We start from the raw sequence: 18,248 nt of genomic DNA on the forward strand, positions 1-18,248 counted from the left end.
AGGCAGGTGATTCAGTGATCTATAGTGCATTAAATACATATATACAGTCTCCTACATATATATATCTACTGCATTCTAGTCTAGCCAAGCCTATATCTGACTGCAGGTCATTCCTGGTGTACTTTTTCTAGTAAACTTCAGGCGGTGATTTGCTAATAAAATTTTACAGTATGTCTGGAAGGCCACCAAGGAGAGGCAGATGCTCACAGGCCACTAAAAGGTGGCAAGCAGGCTCTGTGTCTACAGCCAACAGTGCTGGTCGTGGACACAGTGCATCCTCAGGACATGGCCGTGGGACACGCTTGTCCTTTTTTTTAGCAGCTGGCCGCGTTGATCCACAACATGCAGAAGAGTTGGTAGAGTGCATAACTAAGCCGTCCTCATCCCCCTCATCCTCTGTCACCCAGGCTCAGAGTAGTTTGCCTGCCAATGCAGCTGCCAAAGCATCCATCGGCTCAATGTCATTAGTCACTCCTTCCCTAGCCCCACCATCATGCACAGAGGAGTCCCCCGAACTGTTCGGCCACAGTGTACATGCTGTAAGAGGATGTGCAGTGTTTTGAAGGCTCCAATGATGGTACCCAGGTTGAGGAAGGCAGTAACGTGAGCCCAGAGAGAATGGGTGCCCAAGAAGGACAAGAAACTGGCAGTCATGTTCCCCCAGCTGCAGCATACTCCCAGGTTTGCTCCAGTGATGAGGAAGGAGGGGATGATGAGGTCACTGATTCTACGTGGGTGCCTGATAGAAGAGAGGAGGAGGAGGAGGAGGCACATCTCCAATGAGGCAGGATGCCCTCCAGGGGCCAGCTTAAGGGCAGCCACCCGACTGCATCACACTGCAGAGCTCCACATGTGCAGGACGCTGCTGAATCCCCCCCGTATTTTGAAAAGTTCTTTGGTGTGGGCCTTTTTTGATACATGTGCAGCAGATCGCACCATCGCTGTTTGCAACATATGTCTGAAGTGTATCAAGCGTGGCCAAAACAGCAGCTGCTTGGGCACCACATGCTTGACCAGACATATGTCGACCTCCCATGCAGTCCGTTGGCAACAGCACTATAAAGACCCACACCAAAGAACAAGGCGGACCTCTCCTTGCTCCTCATCAGCTGGGATCTTCAACCACACTATACCTTCAGTCCTCTCAGAAACCTGCACTGAGAGGAATGAAGGTGTAGAATTATGTGTGCCAAGTACTTGCGGGCAATCTGCTATGGCTACACCAACATCCGATTGTAGCAGGCAAATTTCCCTACCCCAGTTGCTAAACTGTCAAAAGAAATTTGATCCCAGCCATCCAGATGCTCAGCGGCTGAATGCTAGTTTGGCTAAATTGCTAGCACTCTAACTGCTGCCTTTTCAGCTGGTAGACTCTGTCCCCTTTCGTGAATTTATGGAATGTGCGGTACCTCCAAAATGCTAGTAGTGGTGATTCTGCCAGACCTCTCTCCTCCACCCCTCCTTTTCTTCTTCCTCTATGGCCTCTTCCTCTGCAGATTTGTCCTCCGAACCAGTGGTGCTCCGTAGGCGTTCAAGGGGCTACGCAAGCACTCAGGCAAAAAGATGCCATGCGGTGCTTGAGTTGGTCTGCTTAGGGGACAGGAGCCACAGGGGCAGAGATTCTGTCAGCTCTGCAGGGGCAGACTCAGAGGTGGTTGATGCCACGCCAGCTTCAGCCAGTAATGGTGGTTTGCATCAATGGCACCAACCTCCTCTCTGCCCTCCGTCAGAGACACATGTTCCCTGTTTGGCTCATGTCCTTAATTTGGTGGTGCAGCGGTTCTTGTGAAGGTACCCGTGCTTACAGGATCTCCTGAGGCAGGCCAGGAAAGTCTATGGGAATTTCTGCCGGTCATATAATGCCAGTGCTCGGCTGGCTGACCTTCAAAAGCAATGCAACCTGCCCAAGAACCGCCTCATTTAGGACATGCCCACCAGGTGGAACTCAATGTTGGCAATGCTGCAGCGACTGCACACACAGCAGAGGGCCATCAATGAGTACCTGTGTGATTATGGCACCAGGACAGGGTCAGGGGAGCCTGTTATTTTTTTGCCACGCCAGTGACTACTGATCAAGGATGCATGCACTGTCCTGTCACCATTTGAGGAGACCATGAGGATGGTGAGCAGTGACAGTGCATGCATACTGTCCCTCTTGTCTTCCTGTTGGAGCACACGCTTCGTGGAATAATGGACAGGGCACTTGAGGCAGAATAGAGGGAGGAAGAGGAGGACTTCCTTACCTCTCAAGGCCCCCTTTATCCAAACAGTATTCCTGCGGGCACAGTATTCTGATCACACAGGAAGAGGAGGAGAAGGATGAGGATTGTGTCAGCATGGAGGTGGAGCCTAGCACTCAGCATCAGCAGCAGTCTTTAAGGGATCGTTTTCAGTCCCCAGAAACCCATGGATTTGTACTTGGCTGGGAGGAGTTGGCTGTGGATCATGTCATCCTTAGTGACCCAGAGGACTCCGGATCGAATACCTCAGCAAACCTTCGCTGCATGGCCTCCCTGATCCTGCAAAGCCTGCGAAAGGACCCTCGGATTTGTGGTATCAATGAGAGGGATCATTACTGGCTGGCAACCCTTCTTGATCCACGTTACAAGGGTAAGGTTGCGGAACTTATCCAGCTTTCACAGAGGGGGCAGAGGATGAAACATCTTTGGGAGGCCTTGCAGAAAGGTTTGTTCAATGCGTTTCCAGAGCCTGGGAGGTTACAATTTCCTAGTCCTCCTGGACAACGTGTTACTGAGGCTTCGGTCAGTCACAGAAGGAGCGGTGGAGAAGGTGGCGTCTGACCAATGCGTTCAGACAATTCTTTAGTCCGCAGCCCCAAGATCTAATCAGTTCCAGCAACCATTGCCAGCATCTGATTTACATGGTGCAGGAATACCTAGGGGCAAGATCAGACTTGGAGACCTTTCCAACCGAAAATCCTCTGGGTTACTGGGTCTTGAGGATGGATCACTGGCCAGAGCTTGCACAATATGCAATTGAGCTACTGGCTTGTCCTGCACCCATCTTTCTTTCTGAACACACATTCAGTGCTGCTGGAGGCTTTGTAACCAATCACACTCCTGTCCACGGACTCAGTTGATCGGCTCACCTTCATAAAAATTAATCAGTCTTGGATCACCAGCTACCAAGCACCTAATGCTGATGTAACCGATTAATTTTTCTATGAATGTGAGATCCCTTGAAGACTGCCTATGCTGAGTGACTATCCTGGTATGCTGAGTGACTATCTTATTTCTCCTTAGTGTTCATGTTGATAGCTTCTAAGAACATTTTTGTTTCAGGGCACCACCACTAGTGCCTAAGGCCCAATTTTTCTGCCCCTGCCTAACAGGGGCGTATAATTATAATTTTTGCTGTAATATTTCGCAGCAGAGCTCGTTCTTGCACTCAACTAGAGTATATGTGAGGGGTTGCAGTGTTGTGGCACCACCACCAGTGCCTAAGGCCCAATTTTTCTGCCCCTGTTTAACAGGGGCGTGTAATTACTATTTTTAGCTATAATATTTCACAGCAGGGCTCGTTCTTGCGCTCAACTAGAGTATCTATGAGGGGTTGCAGTGTTGCGGCACCACCACCAGTGCCTAAGGCCCATTTTTCTGCCCCTGTTTAACAGGGGTGTGTAATTACAATTTTTGATCAAATATTTAACAGCAGGGCTTGTTCCTGCACTCAACAACAGAATCTGTGAAGGATTACAGTGTTGTGGCACCACCACCACTGCCTAAGACCCAATTTTTCTTCTCCTGTTTAACAGGGGCCTGTAATTACAATTTTTGATCTAATATTTCACAGCAGGGCCCGTTCCTGCGCACACCAAGAGTAACTGTGAGGGCTTACAGTGTTGTGGCACCACCACCACACCACCACCAAAGGCCCATTTTTTCTGCCCCTGTTCAACAGGGGCATGTAATTCGAATTTTTGATATAATATTTCACAGTAGGGCCCATTCCAGCGCCTACCAAGAGTAACTGTGAGGGCTTACAGTGTTCTGGTACTACCAACACCTAAGGCCCAATTTTCTGCAGAGTATATATGGCAGGCCGTATAGTATATACAGGCGGTCCCCTACTTTCAAACATCCGACTTACAAACAACTCCTACTTACAAACGGAGGGAGACAGGAAGTGAGAGGAAATCTACCCCTAGCAAGGGAAATTCTCTCCTGTAAGAATTAATATGTGAGAGAAAGTGAGGTGAAATCTTCTGAACAGGGGCACAAACAGCAAAACAAATGTTACAGGGGTGATAAGCCTTCCCTATGTTATCCAAAAAGCTTATAAATTGATTTTTTGGCTGGAGCTACACTTACAAAATGTACCTGTTCCAAATTACAATTCCAAAAACAGATTCAACTTAAGAACAAAACTACAGTCCCTGTCTTTTTTGGACCGCCTGTATACTGCTGAGTATATAGGGCCTGGGAGCCCCACGCCTTTTCTTTTTTTAATTTGGGTGCTGGGTTCCCCTAAATAGCCATACAAGACCCAAAGGGCCTGGTAATGGGCTGGGGGGTACCCATGCCGTTTTTCTCAATAATTTTCATCCATATTGCCGGGACCCGACATTACATTACAGCCGCAAGCAGTTTTAAATGACGTTTATTCCTTTAGAAATGTCATTTTGTGCAGGGACTGTTCTAAACACGGGAATCATGCGCCACTTTACAGGCATACTATAGTCAGACCCAGGTACGATATTTAAAGGAATATTTCACTTTTAATTTTTCACTTTAAGCATTATTAAAATCACTGCTCCCAAAAAAATGGCCATTTTTAAAACTTTTCTTTGCATTGATACATGTCCCATGGGGCAGGACCCAGGTCCCCAAACACTTTTTAGGACAATAACTTACATATTAGCCTTTAAAACTCGCACTTTTGATTTTTCATGTTCGGGTCCCATAGACTTTAATGGTGTTCGAATGTTCGCGCAAACTTTCGGTCCGTTCGCATGTTCTGCCACGAACCGAACCGGGGGGTGTTTGGCTCATCCCTAATCACAATTACCAAACTACATACTGTATACAACTAATGCAAACATTTTATTTTTCTTGCAACATCACACTGTTTGTGGGTCAAAGCAGAAGAATTGAAGGAGAGATTTTCTGAAAAAAGTTCCAAAACTTTTTGTAGCGCACGTAAACATGTAACCCTTTCTCATTTTGCAGACTCTTGATAGGTGGAGTGTACAGTTCAACTTTAGATGTGCATATAATGCAAGCACCCATGTCCTCTTAGAATACATATAAATAGACTTTACACTTTAGATTAAGACACACTGCTTGGCCCTCCCAGAGCTAGGTAACATTGCATCCTGAAGTTCAAGCTCTTGTGCCTGTCAAACAGTGGTTCTTAAACGTATTTCACTTGCATTGACCTTGGCAGTTTATTCCCATTATTTGTAATAGAGATCCTTCTTACATTCAACAGATTCTTTTGATTATGCCCCACTCATCACGTGGAAAGAATTTCAGGCCTGTATGCCTTGGGATATTGCTATTCTTGTTGGTGGTGGATTTGCATTGGCAGAAGGATGTGAGGTAATATGTTTTTGTCTTTTAGTCATTCTCATATTAATGATGAAAAGCAGTTTACTACTGGTAATATTTTTCAGTTTCCCCAAATGTTTTTCTTTTCATTTGTGAGATTATTTCTGTGGTATGTTATTCCTTCAGTAAGAAGTTAACATGATGAGTAACGTTCAATTATATTTAAGCTACAAAATGAACACTATCTACACTGAAACAGCAAAGTTTGATATTCAGAACATTAATGAGTTGTGTAAGTTTAGACGTGATTTTTTTTTTATAATAAGGGCCTATACACCCAATCATCAAAAGGGAAATATTGGCATGTGTTCCTTAAAGTGCTCATTAGATGACTGGTATTTGTAAAACATGGGGAGTTTTTGTTTGCTAAGCTTGTACTAATACTGTATACTGTCAAATGGAACATATGTTGCAGTCCTTGCTCCATAACACCTTCCCCAGGTGGGCTTACTTTTGCACATTTTACACAATCAACATATTCCTGGTAGAACCATAGGACTTTTTACAAAAGAGTATGAAGCCATTTTTTGTTTGTTTTAGATGTATTGTTTAAGGATTAGAGCCTCCGTCTGATTTTTATTGTATCTTGCGTAGCTGCTGGGTACTGATGACCACTATCAGTGAGACAGAAAGTGGTGGGAAATCCAAAATTCTAAAGTTGTCACCAGTACAAGTGGAGGCCAGAAAGTTTTCCAATATGGACACCTGCTGTGATCACAACTTTTTAATGGGGGAATTCTCCTCACTTTGTAGAGATTTCCTCTTACATCCTGTTGCGTCTACACAGCAGCAAAGAATAAACAAAACAGAGGGTTTTGGCTGTACAATACACTCTACAAAAGTCAAAAGTGAAGAACAGCCATCTGAACGTGTAAGCTAAGCCCCATCTCACAATATGAATTGCACTGGAACACACTGCGCATTTCTGTGTGAGTCACATGCAATTCATTGCACTGCAGTTTAAGTCCATTCATTTTGCATGCATTACTTTTGGAAACGCACTGCAACTGGATTGCATGTGATACAGTGCAAGCAAAGCACTGCATTAGCAACCTACTTGTGGGGTGTCATTAAAAGAGAAGTATGGGATTCATTTTTGAAATCATACTTACCTAAGTAGATGCAGCATCGGTCTGATGCTGCATCTGTCCTGAGTCGGCTCTAACACTGAGAACTGAGCAATCAAACAAGGCCGATCACTCAGTTCTCAGAGCTCCCTGAGAGAGCAGGTCACTGTCAGTCACCAGCTGGTTTATGGAGGGGGCGGAAGGGGGAATGGCTGACTCAGGCTCTCAGCGGCTCACTGAGAGGCTGAGCTGGGTGCCGGTCCAGGCTCCTGGGTGGATCCTGATCATATTGTTGCGATCATTCCAGAGCCTGTGACTTCAAATTCAGCCCACTGTCTGCTGAAAATGGGTCACAGGAGTGCAAAACGAACTGCACTCCTGTGATCCCCAGAAGTACAGCCAAATGAGTTTTGGCTGTACTTCTCCTTTAACTGACACCTGCTGCAGATCGCAACTGCAGTGCGTTTTGAACTCAGTACAAGTAATGTGCACAGAATGCACGTTTCCCACACCACGTTCTAGTGTGAACCTAGCCTAAAAGAGGAAAAAAATATTGTATGTGTCATTGATCTGTGCCAATTTGCTGTATTTGCATTAGCAGTTCTTAGAGCTATAATTTTCATTATCCCATTGCAGGTTTCTGGACTGTCACAGTGGATAGGGAACAAGATGACTCCACTTGGCTCATTACCTATTTGGAGTGTGGTTCTCATTGCATGTGTAATTGTGACTTCGGTGACTGAAGTTGCCAGCAATCCTGCAACAATTACCATATTCTTACCTATATTGGCTCCATTGGTGAGTTGAAAAAAAGTCATATTTATGGTCATTGCAAGAATTGCAACATAATTTTGATTAATTAGAGGATATAATGTAGCATATATGATAATCCTAATGTTCACAATATATTTGTAAACATTAGCATATATTGTATAGCTTTAGATATACTGTATTGGGTTCATTTTTATCTTATGTATCGTCCCAGCTGAAACCTTTGGATTTATGACAAAAATAGCAACAATATTGATTGTAAAGGTTAAAGATGAACTTTAGACACTATAGTAATGAGCCATATTGTATTTGACCTTTAGCATTGGCATTAAGTTAAAATAGTTAAAAAAGCAACATACCATAATATGTCTAGATAAACCCTGCAACTGTGTTAAAATGTGGCAGTACTGCAGTTCAAAAAAAATGAAGAGGCCGAGATTGCGACACCACTATATTTATTGTCATTATCTTGACCTTTTAATTTTTATTAACTATGATACCAAATGGTGACCTGACAGCTCCAGAACTATGTTAGTTACTGTTAGTGCTGCAGAAGAATATACTGTCAGTGCTCAATAATACCATTTTGAATCATTTTAGAACACTGTGGCTCTAAAAGGGAAAGCACTTTAGCAGGGGATAACATGGTACAGTTGCTGAATGCAAGTGATAATAGCAGGTAACAGGCAACACCAGTTGAAAAGAAGGGAGGACTTTATTTCTTCAGTGTATATTAATAAGCAGGCATCATTGTTTTTGCTTCAGTCACTAAGATCCTTTGGGGCAGATTTACTAACACTGATGCACACACAATCCGGTGCAGCTGACCAATCAGCTTATAACTTCAGCTTGATCAATTAAGCTTTATAATTAAACCTAGAAACGGATTGGCTACTATGCACAGCTGCACCAGATTATGTGTGCACCAGTTCTAGTAAGAGCCGGTTCACACTGAGGCAGCACGACTTGCAGCGGTGACTTGCAAAACGACTTCTATATAGAAGTTAATGCAAGTTGCCTCAAGTCGCCCCCAAAGTCGTATAGGAACCTTTTTCTAAGTCGGGGCATCCCTCCAATTAGAACGGTTCCATTGTACAGAACGGGACGCGACTTGTCAGGCGGCTAAGTCACCTGACAAGTCGTCCCAGTGTGAACCGGCTCTTACTCTCCCCCTCTGTGTCTTGCTGTGCCACACCCAAACCCCTCAGAGCTGCTTGTCTTGGCTACTCTGCAGTTCATCTTTACCAAAGTCACATTTTTTTTTGTAAATGGCTGACTTCCACTGCCACCCACAGTGATCACATTTTCAACAGGGTCAAAAGCTGCATAGGCTACTAACTCCCTAAACCTGCAGCCCCAGTGCTGCAAGTCTCTGTCGCCATTCTACTAGTAAATTCAAATAAAAGGTGTTTAAAAGAAACAGCTCCACTGTACCACTCTGTTAAAGTTACAAAAGAATAAAAAGACTCAAGGTAAAAACACCTGCAGGTATAAAGTGCTGGTATACTGTAGAGCACAGGTGTAAAACTGGAGGTCCTCCAGCTGTTGCAGGACTACAAGTCCCATGAGGCATTGCAATGCTAACAGTTACAACCATGACTCCCACAGGCAGAGGCATGATGGGACTTGTAGTCCCGCAACAGCTGGAGGGCCGACAGTTTGACCCCCGTGCTGTGGAGTATTCATGAGCCAAACATATCTGGGTTTGGTTTATGGAAGGTATACTGAAATGTGTGCCAAACATCTGGAGTTCAGGTTAAATGACTTTTTGGGTCAAACTCAAATTTCACTCTACTGTAGAGGTGCCTGCAACCTACCTGCAGCAGTCGTCAAATGGCTGCAGTTATAGCTAAATATTTATGGGCATTTTGATAGGAAAAGCTCCACTAGGTGCCCACACTATATACCTGCAGCATTTTTATCCCTGATAGTCTCTTTAAGCATATATATCAGTGGTGGTCAACTTTCTTGATATGGAGGGCTTCAACTGCAACCCCTGGCCCCGACATCACCAAAGAGCCACACTTAAAATTCTGTGACATTCAGTGTCAGAGACAGCAAATATATAACAGCATCATGTCTTTATATTTTGTCAAAGACTAGTGGCATGATACAAGAGATGGTCAGAGATTGCAGACATGGTACAGTAGATTTTTAGAGACTGAAGACAATATACAAAATATAGTTAGAGAGAGTGGACATGATACATGAGGCTTTTAGAGACTGTGAACATGCTATAGAAGTCATTGGAGACTGGAGACATATTACATGAGACTTATAGAAATCATTGCTATAACAGGACAATAGGAAAATACAGATTAGTGTCTGCAGAGGCCTCTAGGGCTGCACAAAAAGTGATAAATGGCCACAGGTTGGACACCAGTGATCTATGCATATACACAGCAGACAATAAAATTAATACATATTATATATATATATATATATATATATATATATATATATATATATATATATACTGTATATATTACATTAAGGAAGCAGGCTATTGTAACAACAGCAGTGTTTATTATCCTTACAAGTGTATTTTTGCAGTAATCTGATAGAGGTAGGTAAATATGAAAGGTAAGGCAGAAGATGCCATTCTGCTACACAGTGCAATCTTATGTGGACCTGCCCAAAATGACCTCTTAGGAAAACCACAGGGTATTACGTGGAAATATTCAATTCTGCATATATCTTGCAATTCTGCTAATATCTTTTAGTGCCAGCTGCAGACACTGACACTGTTTTTCTTGCAGACAACTCTGTCTCTCTTTTATTAAGGTGTAGTGCAGGGTTAATCAGTGGCCTCTCACCAACTCTGTGTCAGAAGGGGATCCCCTGCTACTTACAGGGCAAAGTATAACTCAGTCAATGTCTTCAGCCTCTGGTTCCTCAATTAGACAACAAGCTCAACCAACATCCACGGCATCCCCCCAATTTTCAGAATGGATGTCACTGTGTCTTTCTTTCTCTCTGGTGCTGTGGCCTGCTTGCAGCCTCAGTTCCTCTCCTCAGTCTCAGTCTGTAGAAATTATAGAGTCTTTAGCAGTATGCATCCTCTGTGCGCCCTCTAGTGACTGGAGGGTGGGCTTAACACTGGCTGCTCTTTGCTATGTAATAGCATCCCCTCCTACAACCATACCTGTAAACTGTCTCTGTCACTGATCAGACACAAATATCCTCTCCCCAAACGTAAACAAGAGCAGCATTGTAAAAAGTAAACTGACAGTCAGGTCCATGATGTTACTCCTCTGCAACCAGTTCCGAAGACCAGGCTACAGACCTAACCATGAGCCACATAAACCTCTAAGCTTCTTTTCACATTATTAGTTGTTGCCACATGTCAAGCTTTCCAAACCCATGTCCCCTTTCAGTACTATGTGGGATTAGAGATAATTATGGGGTATTCCTGCGCTATCGTGATCGGGGTTGGAGAGAGAGGAGAGAATGGACACCCAATCTCAATAAAAGCAAGGACAAACAGCATACACCGAATGGGGTGCAGCCTGTCCCCGGTTAAAACAAGAATGGAATAAAGTGTGGTGCTGCGCTAATCCTAATGAGATAGGCGCATAAAGGCTCTGTGCTCGTAAGCGTCTTAAAGTGTATCAAAATAGGCTTTGCAAATGTAACAGAGCAATAGAGAGATGACCTAATATGGCAATAGTGTCCTTATGTGCTAATAGTGTATATGGTCAAGAAAATCATAATAAAAATACACAATAAATAATAATCAATATAACGTGCAAAGTGATTGGTGCTTAAACATCACAGTAGCAAACATAAAAGTATGAGTGAATATAGCTTGGATAGAAATATAGCTTGGATAAAAATAACAGCTGGCTAAGACTATCATCAATCGCCAACTGGCTAAAAACAATATAAATCAACACATTCGTAGGTGCGTATATAACCAAAGTGCATCCAGTGCAAGTTAAAATGTGATTAAGTGCTTAAAAGTCACGCGTAGGGACGGGACAGGCACTCTCTGACTGTTATTGGTATTACGAGCTCGCCGCTCGTCGGATCTCCATCCGGTTTTTAACGTTTTATGTAAGTACTGTAGTTTATGCTGTAATAAAACTGATACGCTTCCATGCAATACTACACTATTGTGGGCTTCCTTTCTTAATCTGGGTGACCCCGGGACACTACTTGGAAGGACCAGACGCCCCTACAATAGAAGCGATCAGGATAGGACCATATTTCCACCATCCTCCACTGCAGACTAGACCCAGGATCTCTACATAGGCTGCCATGCCTCTGATTGGCTAAACGCGTTTACCCCATTACCTTCAGGTAAGGGGCCACTGCCCACCAATGTGCACACTGTTGCATGAAGACTGACCACTACTGTCACCTGTGTTTAGCACGGAAGTCAATACATGTTTTATGGACTTGCGATTGATTGTTTTTCGCCGCAAGGAACACTGCACCTGAGAATATTTTGCACGCAGATCTGCATGCATGTTTATGGACTTTTAAGCACTTAATCACATTTTAACTTGCACTGGATGCACTTTGGTTATATACGCACCTACGAATGTGTTGATTTATACTATGTGGGATTCTCTATCAAATAACACAAAATATTATTATTTTCTTAAATATATTTTATTTGGAGCATATATCCTTAGCTTTTCATGTTGTGTGAAATACTTACAAACCAGCGGTTAATTTAATTAAAATATTTTATTTTTTCCTACACAGGCTGAAGCAATACATGTGAACCCACTCTACATACTCATCCCTACAACTCTTTGTACATCATTTGCCTTCCTGCTTCCTGTAGCAAACCCTCCAAATGCCATTGTCTTTTCTTACGGTCATCTACAAGTTATAGACATGGTAAGTTGCACTGCATATACACCCCCCCATTCAGTGTCCTTCTCTTCCAGTGACTTCCCTGGTGACACCAGACACTTTATACCCATAATACATCCAATTAATAGCGATGGCCATGAACCTCTGCTACACCCCTATTCATACTACTACTATAACACACTGGTGTAGACAGTAGTCTCTTCTGTCTTTACAGTTTAATTCATGGTAAGAGGAAAGGCATCCATAGCAATACATATTTTAATTAATAGTCAGTGGAAAACCCCTACTATTAAACTCCCTCTTTAAATATTTGACTTTTAGAAGGTTTTACCCCCTTCATGACCAGGACATGGGTGGAGGGGGGGATTTACTAAAACTGAAGAGGGCTAAATCTGGTGCAGCTCTGCATGGAAACCAATCAGCTTCCAAGTGCTATTGTCAAAGCTTTTTTTGAACAAGCTAGATGTTAGAAGCTGATTGGCTACCATGCACAGCTGCACCAGATTCTGAGTGCTCCAGTTTTACTAAATCAACCCAAGTGCTACTTTAACTGGCTGGGTCATGCAACACTGTACCCAAATGAAAATTATATAATTTTTTCAGGCAAATAGAGCTTTCTTTTAATCACCGCTGTGTTGTTTTGGGGTTTTTTTGTTATATAAACGAAAATATACCAAAGATTTAAAAAAAAAATCTTTGGTAAAAATAACCAAAATCAGTGTATAATATTTAGTTTGTGTGAAAGTTATAGAGTCTACAAACTATAGTATTTATATTTGAAAATTGAGCAATCATGATGTACTGACTGCCTATCCCATTTCTTGAGACCCTAAACTGTCAGGACAGTACAAATACCCCCTACATGACCCCTTTTTGAAAAGTAGACAAAGGTATTTAGTAAGAGGCATGATAAGTTTCTTGAAGTTGCGATGTGATGTCACAATTTTTTGGAAAATGAAGAAATTAAATAAAATTTGATTTTTTTACCCACAATTTTTCAGTACATCATATGACACTGCACTACTTGGGTGGGGGTGATCAGGGATTATTTTATTTTACACTGTACACTGTGATTGCTTGTTACAGTGATGATCACTATAACAGCAATCATTTGAATTGTCATGAATTGCTTTCATTCATGACTCATTGTTTACTAATTAGTGAACAATGAGTCATGAATGAAAGCAATTCATGACAATTCAAATTTCATCTCCAAATACGGAAAGGTTTCTTCACAGTAAGAGCTGTGAAAATGTGGAATAGACTCCCTCCAGAGGTGGTTCTGGCCAGCTCAGTAGATTGCTTTAAGAAAGGCCTGAATTATTTCCTAAATGCACACAATATAACTGGGTACTAAAATTTATAGGTAAAGTTGATTCAGGGAAAATCTGATTGCCTCTCGAGGGTCAGGAAGGAATTTTTTCCCCTGCTGTAGCAAATTGGATCATGCTTTGCTGGGGTTTTTCACCTTCCTCTGGATTAGCTGTGGGTATAGGACTGGGTATATGGGATTGTTTGATATTATTTTTTATTTTTTTTATGGTTGAACTAGATGGCCTTGTGTCTTTTTTCAACCTGACTAACTATGTAACTATGATGTCACGAACGAATTCCATTCATGTAGTTTACTAGGTGACATGTGATCACACAGCGTTCACGTGTTATCTGGGCCAACTACGGTGGTCCAATACTGAGTACCGCAATCCGCTGTGTCCAGTGGACACAGTAGTTGCCCAAGGCGTGCACAGTGTGCATGAGTGTGGTGAGGTGCTGGTACATTGTGGTGCCTATTCAAGCAGTTGGCTGGTTAGCAAGTGGTTAAATTGGTTGGCAATAGAGATGCTTTTTTTCATATTGGTAAACAGTCTAAACATTGTTAAAATTCACCATATTTAACGTACCACCTAAAAAACAGTAATGTATATATAAGCTGATTAACCCTCCTGGCGGTATTCCCGAGTGCCGCTCATGGGTTAAATTTCAGTACCATTAGCGTTAACCCCGAGCCACACTTGGGATTGCTTTGCAGAATCCTGGTACAGCATACTTACCTTGTCACCAGGATCCTGCGATGTCCTCCTGCTGTGTCCTCCGCCGGATACTCTGCCCGATGTTCTGTGTGCCAGGCTCCATTCCCTGCGAGCGTCACGAAGCATGGGGGCGAATTTGCCCAGCAGCAAATTCAAAAAGTGCAAAAAACCCGGGATGTCTACTAGACTCTTGTTTGGGCAGATTTAAGTGAGTTATTCCTAAGAATTACAGGCCTACAATATAAAACGCCAAATTTCTATGCAAAACATGGTACTGCTTTGAGATTTAAAAATCTGACATAATCATACCGCCAGGGAGGTTAAAGCAAGCATGGTTTACTAAAAACAAATACTGTATTACCCAGATACTTTTCTGTCCATTACAATTAGAATACACCAAAACATATGATGCCCAAAATGAGACTGAATAGTATACAAAATCAATAAAATTGTTTAAAAAAATCTCTTGATGCCCCAACATTTCCCCAGGAGTCACTTTGAATAGCTGAATGTCAGGTTGGCGTTTTCTTCTGTCTTGTGCGTTCTGACGTAGAAAAAAAGTTTAGATGTTATGTATCTTTCTCTCTTATCATAAAAAGAATATATTCTTTCTTGATAAATGTATTTTCTCCAGAATAACAAATGTTTATAAAGTGTGTCTATTCATGCTGTATATGCCATTTTACATGTAACATATGCTACATCTACCTGGTTAGCTGTATGTTAACGTAAAAAAATCAGTAAAAGCTACAGGGAAAACTGTGTTCCTGGAACTTTTTAAGTGTTATAGTTTCTGGCAACAATTTTAACAACTTGTTTGTTATATTTGTTTTGTATTTTTATCTCCATGGCTCCTTATATATTGGTTTTCTGCTTGTTCTTTGCTTATAGGTAAAGGCTGGACTGGGTATTAATATATTAGGAGTTCTTGTTGTGATGCTTTGTATATCGACCTGGGCAATACCAATGTTCAATCTCAACACATATCCATCGTGGGCTCCAACTATTATTCCTACAAACAGCACAATCCCGATTACATCACTCCTGACTACTGCTGTATGAAAGTACAGATTAGTACATGTAGACTATTAATCATCTCCTTAATACAAGTTAGTGTACTACTGGTCATACATACGTGCCCAACCTCCTTTTTCTAAGCTTTTTCTAAGCCTTGGCCTGAGGTCCACAGTATGAATAGTGCATAGTATTGCAAAGACCTGATTAACTTTTGAAGACAGTTATATTTCTGGCCAAAGCAGACTGGATGTACCGTTCTAGATAACCTCTTCCACTATGTTTCTTACCTTTTTTTATACATATATTTTTATTTTTCATTAATATTATAAATGCATTGTTATTTTCATGGAATCCAACTTGTTAGTATATATGCAAATATATTGATGTGATGTACATATGTATATGATTTTATTTTACTATTGTAGCTTGCCATATCTAGACAAACTTGTTAGGGCTGCATAAGTACGAGATGAGTAAGAATCTAATGCATGTATACTTTCCAAGATGTCTACCTCAAGAAATATTTCTATAATTTATCATCATTGAGTGCAAAATGAATGGGATGAGTTTGGAACAGCTACATTGTAAAGACTAGCAAGTGAGAAAATGGATCAGTTTCCCTGTCAAGGTCACACAGCTTTGAGAGATGCTTTCTTTATGCTAAAAATTCTTATTCTATACATTATGTTTGGTTTATGAACACACACATCTATAACTATATAAGAGTCATCATTGATCCAAGTAAACAAAAATGCAATATGCAATAAAATGCAATATTTCACTTACAGTGTCAAAAAAGTTAAATAATCACAACTTTTCTACCAGAGTATAAAGCTGATACATTTTCAAGCACAGCCCTATAGTAAGCATAAAACTGATGCTTCAGTAACACCAGATTCGTTCCTTTCCACTGCTGGCCCAATAGTAACAAGCTTTTCAAGGATTATTTCTAGAGCTACTACCTAAAAGGTCTGAATTAGCTTGTCATCTGTTATATTTTAGTTTGGAGAAATAAAAACAGTGTTAGGGTTTTTTTGTCATTCTGTTTCCCACATCTAATTTTATAATATTTCAGCCCATTATAAATAACTCCTAATAAACGCTGAATAATGAACGCCCTATTTAATGAAAGGATAATGTGAGGTTAAGTGAGCATCTCCCTTTATGTGGGAGGAAGGGATTTGATTGGGAGATTGGTTTGTCATTAGATATACATTATGGAGTTAGAAAAGAGCAACAACACAAATGAAGATTCCTATTGACTTACTCTAATGGTCCTCTTTACAGGAGTTGTTTAGGGATCACATCACCAGCCAGTGCAGAACCACTAAATATTAAATCGACTTAGGGATTAGGGAAGAGTGATGGAAAGTGTTCCCTCCCTCTATAGCCACTAATATAAAATTGAGCATTTTTTTTTTTCTTTTTATGGGAAAGTCACAGAAGGGAAGGGGAAATGATAAGAACAGAAGGAGGTATAGGGGAAGAGAGAATTTTATTATCTTAGCACTTAACACATATTTGTAGCCCCCCCCTTTTTTAGCTTGGCTTATTACAAGAACATTGGAGGAAGTGAGGATGGAGATACTTAGGTTGTGCGGATGGAAGGGCAGGGGTTGGGGATAGCAGCTGGAACATTGATTAAACAATTGAGGGGAGTATCAAACCCAGAGAAGAATGGGGGGGTGGAAGGTAAAGTTTATTCCATAAATTTTGTTTAAGAAATAACGTATAGGGTTATTTGGAGTTGTACCCTGTTAGTCTGTTTATTTTTTTTCCTTTTGTGTCATGTATATATGCAAATTTTTTTGAGGTAAGGCATGTAAAGTATTTTTGTACTGTACGCAGAATGTAATAAAAATTAATTAAAAAAACACTGAAGAACATTGAATAATAAAATAATAAAGACCCTATGTAACTAAACAATAAAGTGAGGTTAAGTGAGACTGATCACTATGAACATTAAATCACATAAAGGGGAAGTACTTATATATTTAATTTACCTTGTACATGATTGAACGTTTGGCGTGAACACAGGGTCACTTAATTTTTTTTAACCTCACTTCACCTCATATATAGTACATCAAGCCCAATATGGGCAATTTGACATTCCACATTTGATGTGCAAAATCTTTTTATAGTCAATAAAATATTACATACATTTTATATGATCCTGTTCTGACATACATCTGTGGGTTTACAGACATGTAAATGTGATGTTTGTGCTTGTTTTTTTGAATTTGAGAAAAAAAGGATTAATCTTTACAATGCAGTAACTTAGAAAACATTTGCAATAACAGTGATTTGCAGGATTGATATTCAAAGTAAACACGCTTTAGTTAATTGCCTGTGCAATAAATTCATTTACATATTTTTCCAAGTCAAATACTAAATCGTTCTTCCAGGACAGTGTCACACAGCAAAATTAAGAGTCTACAAATGCTTAAGAACTACTGCTCTTTTATTGTTTAGATCAGTGTAAACAGTAAAAATAATTGTGAATAATATCCAAAACCAGCTCAGACAGTATATGTTTGTTTTTTAAATGTTTTAGGTTTAAAATATCATAAATGTTATTTTAATATTTTAAAAAGCAACACTAGTCCTATATTTATTTTATTTTTTTTGGACCTTAAATATTTTGTATATTTTAATTTAGCAGAAAAGCACATAGTAGTTTTTTTTTTTTTTTTGGGGAGCATAAATATGATGTATGTTTGGGAATAAATAAATCCATATAAAGAAAATAGCTGCAGGATTAGAAAAGAAGAACTCATAACATTTGCTTTAAATTGACAGGTTTTCACCAAAATCAGCTAGAAACTATGGTGATTAGCATAAACTTTAACCCCTTCAGCCCCGGAAGGTTTTAATGACCACGCCATTTTTGCGATACAGCACTGCGTTACTTTAACTGACAATTACGTGGTCATGCGACGCTGTACCCAAATAAAATTGATCTCCTT

The 18,248-nt window shown here is 40.9% G+C and overlaps 1 protein-coding gene across 1 annotated transcript in view; it reads left to right on the forward strand.

Annotated features, from left to right (window-relative positions):
- SLC13A1 (solute carrier family 13 member 1) overlaps nucleotides 1-15,565 on the forward strand; it is a 96,684-nt gene extending 81,119 nt beyond the window's left edge. The window contains exons 13-16 of the mRNA XM_073619787.1: nucleotides 5,452-5,561; nucleotides 7,274-7,435; nucleotides 12,122-12,259; nucleotides 15,157-15,565. Of these exons, the coding sequence (XP_073475888.1) occupies nucleotides 5,452-5,561; nucleotides 7,274-7,435; nucleotides 12,122-12,259; nucleotides 15,157-15,327 (581 nt within the window). The 3' untranslated portion in view covers nucleotides 15,328-15,565. The remainder of the gene's footprint in view (nucleotides 1-5,451; nucleotides 5,562-7,273; nucleotides 7,436-12,121; nucleotides 12,260-15,156) is intronic.
- Nucleotides 15,566-18,248: the final 2,683 nt, after the last annotated feature.

The sequence above is a fragment of the Aquarana catesbeiana genome, linkage group LG03 (assembly GCF_042186555.1).
Source record: "Aquarana catesbeiana isolate 2022-GZ linkage group LG03, ASM4218655v1, whole genome shotgun sequence".
Taxonomy (NCBI): Eukaryota; Metazoa; Chordata; class Amphibia; order Anura; family Ranidae; genus Aquarana; species Aquarana catesbeiana.